General features: G+C 30.6%; 1 protein-coding gene across 1 annotated transcript in view; it reads right to left on the bottom strand.

The window, feature by feature from the left end:
- Positions 1–3,506: 3,506 nt before the first annotated feature.
- LOC115240545 overlaps positions 3,507–8,602 on the bottom strand; it is a 7,744-nt gene continuing 2,648 nt past the window's right edge. Inside the window, exons 2-6 of the mRNA XM_029815762.1 lie at positions 7,278–7,541; positions 6,718–6,885; positions 5,921–6,381; positions 4,886–5,852; positions 3,507–3,514 (exon numbers count right to left, since the gene is read on the bottom strand). Coding sequence (XP_029671622.1) covers positions 3,507–3,514; positions 4,886–5,852; positions 5,921–6,381; positions 6,718–6,885; positions 7,278–7,541 — 1,868 coding nt within the window. The remainder of the gene's footprint in view (positions 3,515–4,885; positions 5,853–5,920; positions 6,382–6,717; positions 6,886–7,277; positions 7,542–8,602) is intronic.

Raw genomic sequence — 8,602 nt, 5'->3', positions numbered from 1 at the left:
GGCGGCTCACTGACGTGCGTCCGGCTAAAAGTCGGCGCTGATTGACCAGACTTTATTCAATAATAACTCCTTTATTAAGCGTTATAGAAAAAAATGGTACAGGACTTTTCTGTTCAGTTTACTGTGCTCTACGTGCTCACGAGCGTTGTCAAGGGTGCTTTGGGACACCCTGTATACATAAAATTAATAATAACATATAAATAAAATAATTTGCACAACAGCGTGCGGAATAATAAACGTTGCACGAAAATGTGCGAAGTACAAAGGGTTAAACGACTCGATACATTTTGACAATTCGGTCATTTTTAAGTTTATCATTTGTTATAGCTAACGGTTTGTGTTTACTATGTATTTCATAATGTCCGCGTTCAGCAGAGAAAGCGCTTAGTTATCGTCTTGTCATAACTCAATGTTGATTTGTTGGTTCTAAAAGTAAGGTTCTTACTTTTTTTCAAATTGGTTCAATCGCGTTCGATTGCTACTGAGCGGTTTTCTCTGCTGAACGCGGCCAATCTTACTGAATGGACTTCGCTCAAGTTTCGATTAGTTGAATGGCTTTCTTCCTTTCTTTAAATCTCTGTCTTTTTCCCTCAAACACAACTGTGATATAGTTTGAACATAAAAAAATATTTTAATGTAATTATAGACGTTTAGATTTTAAAGTAACCGACGTAAGAAAGTGATGTATATCGAAATAAATATACAAATAATTATACATAAATGGAATCAATGGAATCAATATCAAGATATAAGCGTATATGTATAAACATTTTTTTCTAAAATGCATTGTTTACGAGATATTTGACCGTTTCCAGACTTTTCTAACACCCTGTATATACATTACACGCATATACAGGGTATAACTGAAAAACATATATGGAGCACGCCATTAACTACAGGACAATAATACAAATCGAAAAGTCCTAAACCATTTTTTGATGTGAGCTTTCTTTTCGTTGTTATACAATGTTAAAGTTAGCTAATCAGCGCTTGTCTATACAGCGGAAAGTCATCTCGCTACTTCGAACTCCGAACCCCGCCGTATCTTCTCTGCTTTCCCCTGTAGATAGGCGCTGATTAGCTAACTTTAACATCGTATAACAACAACAAGAAAACTCAGAACAAAAAATGGTTCAGAACTTTTCGATTTAGATTATTGTCCTGTATCTGATAGTGTGTTCCATATATGTTTTTTCAGTTACACCCTGTATATAAATATATACTTGTATATTATAAATATATTCTCTACATAATAGCGATTGTAATAATTTTTAGGAAAAAATATGGCATTATATAAAATAAAAAAATATATTGTGTAAAACATTTCGTAGTAACTTTTACCTTATCCTTAAGAAGTATACGTCGTAATAACTAGAGGCGAGAATGTTAAACATATGTCAGAGTTTATTATAAAACTCAAAAATTAGATTATCTGGAAACTTTGCTTTTATTTTCTCTTTATTATTCTCACATAATAATAATAATAATGATAATATCCATACAGCACCGAAAGATTGCAGAAACGTTGCATAGACCTTACATTGAAACATTGTAATATTGCATGCAAGTTGCGAAATGTTTCTGCAATGTTATTGCAAGCCTGCGGCAATGTTGAAATGTCCGCCTTTAGAAATATTATAAGACTACAGTAATGTTACGATGCAATGTATTTGCAATATTGAAACGCGTTGCTACAAATATGCAGAATGTTTCAAATTTAATAGATAAACTTTGAGAATATCCAAGAGAGATAAGAAAAAATTCATTGCAATTGTGTAAATTCACAATCTGTTTACATGCAAAATATTCGGATATCTGGATGCAAAAAAATTGTTGATTTACGCAATTACAACAGTTTTTTCTCGTCTTTCTTGGATGTCTTTATATATTCTCAAAGTTTATTAAAATTTGAAATATCTTGCATATTAAAAAAATTATTATCAAATTTTTGGTTTTACATAAAAATGGAAGCTATTAAACAATTAAACAATTTTCTGTTGTCTAATTAACATATCGCTATTTTATTTTGACAAAATACTTGGTAACATATATAAATAATTAAATTTAAATAATTTACAAGTTTAGAAATTGATAACGATTAAATAATTTATTCATAAAAATTAAAATTTTATTTATGTAGATATTAGACTCTATTTTACATTTTGAGTAGACAATAAACGGATAATTTTAACTTTTTCGGACATTTATCTGTCCGATTTCTGAACAATCAGTTCAATATTTGAATTCCCTATGTTGGGGTTGTATTAAACATATTAAACTGATAAAAATAGTTATTATATCTTTAATCTTACTAGCCGCTTTTTGCAAGCTTTATATAATCATCATGACTAAAATTTAAATGCGGGATAAATAACGCGACGCGCGCCGCATAGCGGTAAACGAACGAATTAGCGGGTAAAAGTGACGTTTAGGGGATGCAGCCCTGACGACCTTGACCTTGACATATGTTGTCAAGGTCACCCTCCTGAGTGACCTTCAGAAGGTTTTAGCCGTTTAGAAGGTTTAGCTTGTTTTTTATTAAAAAGTTATTAACTAAACCCATGTAGAATCTCACTTTGCTTTAAAAAGTGTATGCATGAACACAATAGGTTCCGCCTCCCCTACGGAGGGGCTCCACTATCAAAGAACTAGACACATTGGTTTGCGTTGAACCTCGCTTCGCGTGGAAAGTTGTAAACCCATGTGGAACCTCACTTCGCATTAAAAAGTGTATGCATAAAACAGTGGGTTGCGGCCCCTCCTACGGGGGGCACCACTTCCGGAAGAAATAACCTAACCCAAACCTATTTCTAATTTAATTTTTCTCTATCTTTAAAATATATAAGCTTGGTAATTCATGCCGACTGCCATATAAACAACAATAGTGAGTAACATACTAAGTAAGAATATCAAAAGAAATCAAAACAAATCAGTGTTTGGGAATGTAATGAATGTTTGTATATAACACGTATCTACATCACCAGTCTCAGTATGTTATATAGTCGTGTATCAGTCAGTTGGATAATTTCAAGATTTCCTTAATTTTCAACATGCATTTGCACGAATTTATCAATTTGACATACAATTTTGATTCTTTGTGGAATTTTTTGTGTAAGAAGAAAATTGTTCGTGGCGAAATAATGTGTTCAAGATGAAAATGTATTAGTACTATTTTAGTTAATAACTTTTTAATAAAAAACGAGCGGCGGCTAAAACTTTCTGAAAGTCACTCAGAAGGAATTGGTCTTAATTTTGTCGTCAAACAAACGTCAGAAAATGATGTCCCGTGGATGTGACATATCAACGTCATTTTCGGATATCATGAGACCTAACTTAGGATGTCTAATTGGTCATTTTGTAACCAAAATTTATCGTCATTGTGACTTCAGTTTGCTACGTGAGTGGTTTTGTAACTTGGCGAAAAAAAGATGAAGATGTGACAAGTGCAACTTATAGTATAGGAAGTGCAGTGAATAGAAACAGACTCAACGGACCATCCGAGAGCATTACATGACTGTATAATCATATAACATGTTACTTATGTGTTACATTAACGTTATATAACTGTAATTTATATGAGTAGGAAATTACTACTAACGTGTATATAACCTAGTACATTCGTGTTATATTGCGTGTTACATTTCGTTTCATTATGACAATATAACAGTTATATACTCGTGTTTGCTGGGATCATGTTACGTCGATAGAATATCGTCAGAAATCGAGTTCATCTGCAAGTATGGCGTAATGGCAGAAATGCTGCAATAATTAAGCATGCGTTACCATCTCAAAAGATAACAGCAAAAATACAACAGAAACACAGCATCATCTGTTGTCATAAAATAATAGCAGAATCACAGATAATCTTAAGACATGTTATATTAAGTTATAGTTCTTTCGTTTACCGCTATATGACGTATCTATCTCGTATTCAAGTTTTTGTTACAGGCAAATATAAAAATTGCAAAGCACGGCTGTGACGTCCCGTCATTTTTCAAAACCATATTTTAACTAATAATTAAGTACCGCATCTATTTCTGCATTATGCCTATTGTTCTAATGCTAATTGCTTATTGTTGTAGTTCCAAATGGTTATTTAACTTAGGAATTATGTCCGCCGTTGTTTTACAACAACCCTTAGCGACGTGTTTGGAGATGATCTCTTAGAGACGGGAGCAACTTAACTACCACAGACGACTCGCAGGAACGCAACAATATATATTTCTTGTTCTGATTCTTTTTGATTTCCGTTACATTCATAAATAATCGAATATATTTATTGAATATATTTGACTACATTCAGAGTAACAATTATTGATCAAACTTTTTGTCTTTTGAATTTTGCAATTTAAACAAGAACTTAACAAAATTACAAATGTTTATTATTTGGAATTTGTTGTTATCAACGGTACGAAATTGAAAAGTGAGAAGTGGAAAACTACGAAAAATTGTCTAATTGTTTTAATAAAACCATATAATTTATTTTTTATATAAATATATCTTTTCCGTCATATTACATATTAGAGAGAAAAAAAAATAAAGAGAATGATTCAAAAATCAGAAAGTTAAATATATATTTCTTTGTATACATAATTTTTAACGTATCTATTATTTCGTTGATTACCAAGATAAACTTCTAATGCTTGCAAAGAACGAACTCGCGAAAAAGCAACATAAAGTTGCCCATGATTAAAAACATCTTTACGAAGATCTGGACCGATTCTATCAAACGTTTGTCCTTGTGATTTGTTAATTGTCATAGCAAAAGCTAATTTTATTGGAAATTGTTTTCTGGAAAAAGTAAAAGGATATATATTTTCGCAATATAATGTTATACGATATAAAAAAACGATGTCTTCTGCTTTGTCACCAGTTAAAATCTTACACTTCAATAAATGATCTGCAAGCTCTATAACCATTAATCTAGTACCATTACATAGACCTTCATTAATACTAAGATTTCTAATCAATATAATGATAGAATTTGGTCTTAAACGCAATTCATGAGGAGGAAGAGATGGTGGAGATAAACTATTTAAATATTCTGGTAACAAAGCTTCACCGATATCACCATTATCATCATTTACAGCGCTGTCTACACTTGTATAAATTCGTTCATCAGCTATATCTAATAATTCAACAACCTTTTTATTGATTTCGTCTACATCAACATTTCTTGCAGAAAGTATCGCACATTTAGCTACTTTACCAAACTCCTTTTTTCGTATTAAATCACCATATATATCTTCCACAATATCAGCATTAATAGGCGCTACACAACTTTCAGGAATTTGTATATTATCATTAAAATCATTTAATATGCCATTTCCCATATCCAATAAAAATTGAGCAAATTCAATTTCTTCTGGGAGAACTCGCATATTTTGTGTTAAAGAAAATTTTACGAAATGTCTCCAAGTAGAACTAAATTTAATAGAAAGATTCACAATTTCACTTCGAGTAGCATGCATTTTAATAGGCAAAAGTTGTCTGAGATCACCACTTAATAAAACAATTTTTCCACCAAAAGGAAAATCATTATTCATAATATCACGCAATGTTCTATCCATAATCTCTAAAGCATATCGTGGTGCCATTGGTGTTTCATCCCAAATATAAATATCAGTTTTCTTCAAATATTGAGCTTCTTTTGACTGGATTTTAATAGCAGATGATGAATCAGCAAATAATGGAACCGATAATCCAAATGTCTTATGAACTGTTTTTCCAGTAGGTAGTAATGTCGCTGCAATGCCCGTAAAAGCCATTGTGCACACGCGTTTATTTCTAATTCTAGCTAAATAATAGATAGTTGTGTATATAAATGTTTTATCCATTATGATCCACCCGGACTATCAATATAAAAACAATGATTATTATGATTATTATTATTATCTAATCTATTTAATAAAAGATCGACTATCTCTTTTTGCTTATCATTTAATTGTTTGTATTGTTTAGTGCCTATTTCCATAGTTTCTTCAAGAGTCATGTAATCCTCCTCTCCGCTATTTTCTATTAACTGTTCCATTTGTGGATAATCAGCAAGATTTTTACCTTCCGCACAAAGCATACTATTAATTTGCGCATAAGCTTTATTTTCTCCTTGTAACATACCAAAATGTCGAATGTAATCCTCAGACATTGCTACTTTAAAATTTTCCCATAACTCTTCAGGATGTAGTGGCTGACAATGTAATAATATACGTATAAATAATCTACGAAGTTGTCGAGGCATCATCCATCCAATAGCTTCGTTCATAGCTCGTTTCCATTCATCATCATCTTCGATTAAACCTAACGCCAAACATGCCGCAGAAAATGATTGACAAAATTCTCCATTTACAGTTCTCAAATCATTAAAACTTGTAGCCCCCTTTACTGTAAGCAATAATAACCGTAAATGATATAATTCGTAGTTTGTGCTGGACTAACAGAATATATTCGTCCTATACAATTATAATGACCTTTACGTTTAACCCAACGCAATACATTTCTACCATTAATTTTCTCTTTTTTAAATGTATAATAGCGTGAAATTTCTATATAAATATTGTCTTGCTTCTTCATCGCGTAAGTTCAATGAGAAATAATCTATTAACATAGTAACTTGATTTAAGTCAGGTCTATCAGAAGCTTGTTGACCGGGGAAGAGATTTTCTTCGATTTCACGCCATTTTGGATTGCAAGTCATGGTAATGAAAAGATCTGGCTTACCAAATTTACTAACAATTGCCATTGCATCTTGATAATTTTGTAACATATTACGCGGCGATCCAATAAATGTAGAAGGAAGTACAACCATTTTTCCAATACGAGCATTTAAATTATTCGCCATAGTTTGTATATAATCTTTTAAACCTTGATATGTTTCAGTACGTAATTCTTTTTGATGATTTTTGCAATAATCAATTCTATCTTTTTCAATTTTTACATAACTGTCTACCAACCACTGCTGAAATAAGCGACGTCCTAATAAAAAAACATTAAATTCATCCTGATTACCCATACGATATTTAATATACTGTCCTCTAGTTATTCGTCTATCACTATTTAATTTTGTTAAATTACGATGCCATCCTTGATTGCCATATGAATAAAACAATGGATATATCCATGGTTCAACATTTGGGTCCATAATACTAACTTTTTGTAAAATTTTAATATTTCTATTACGTATTGTAACGTATGATTCTGGAATTTCTTCATCAGCAGTTGTATAAAAACAGCAGCTATTTCATTAGTTTTCTGAGCATTATATCGACGTCTATCCATACCTGGCCTTAAAGTAAATAATAATTGTAATTCCGGTAATAATTCACCAGATTCCATTTCTAAACGCCGTTGATTTTCTAATTCCTCACCCATCATTTGATAAGATTGAGCAAATACATTAATTTCCCGCATTATATGTTCAAGATTTTGTGCATTTTCAAAATCTAAATATGAATTTTGATTAAGACGATGATCTATCGCTTCATTTGAATCCACAATAAAAAGTTGACCAAAAGAAGGACTTTCATTTTGTGCAGCATATAATGCTGTATTAATTTGATAATAAATTTGCACCTTGTATTTTAAAACAATATGGACCAGGTCCTCTATCTTGAAAGTTAATTAAATTAGCGTTAAATGATGCAAATGAAAACGAACTATTATAACTACGAATATGTTGGAAAAAATCATTAGATTTTATATGACTACCATCGAATAAACTACGAATAAATTGAGGAAGTTCAGGTAATGGTTGCAAATACACTGCGCCATGATTACAGCAATCGTGAAAAGAATTTCCCCTATTAGATATTCTTTCAGATGCAAAATGTTTTGCATTGCAATGAACACAAGACACGTCCATAGAACCAATATAATATTCAATAACATTATTAATTAACATTGTATTATTATTATTTAAACGAGGCTGATTTTTCTGTCGTGATCGATAACGAGATTGACTTTCTGCACAATTTCGATAAAGTGGTGCAACATTCATAGAATTTATATTACTATTATTAGCGATTGTTTTCGCAATCTCACGACGACGACGCTGATTCTCTGCATTCCTTTCACGACGTTGACGTTGTAATTCTTCTAAAATTGTTCAAGACTATATATAACTTTAATTCACATAAAATTTATTTCTCTTTTGAAATATTAAACAAAATTATTATTTTCTAATTCTCAAAAAATTAATTTTTCTTAATAATTTCTCTTTTGATTATTATCATCATCAAAATAATCATCATCATAATCATAATCATCATCATCATCATTATCAATTATTTAATACTTTATTTATTAATTAATTACAATTTTTATTAATTAATTAATTATAAATGTAATAATTCAGTTATTAAGTAATAAGTAATAAATAATTATATAATAATAATAAATTATTTTATATTATATTTTTTCCTCTTTGTAAAATATAACATTAATAAAATTAAATAACTAAAATAATTAAAGCTATTAATAATATTTAAAAATACTTATTTATAATATGGTAAATATCGATAATATTTAACAATATTTAATTAATAATTTAACAATATTATTACTTCTTTCTTCCTTCTCACTCTCTCTCTCTCTCCTTCCCTCCCTC

The sequence above is a fragment of the Formica exsecta genome, unplaced genomic scaffold (assembly GCF_003651465.1).
Source record: "Formica exsecta isolate Colony F162 unplaced genomic scaffold, ASM365146v1 scaffold441, whole genome shotgun sequence".
NCBI classification, from domain to species: Eukaryota; Metazoa; Arthropoda; class Insecta; order Hymenoptera; family Formicidae; genus Formica; species Formica exsecta.
The sequence above is the reverse complement of the archived record's forward strand: the minus strand, read 5'-3'. Positions and strand labels throughout refer to the sequence as shown.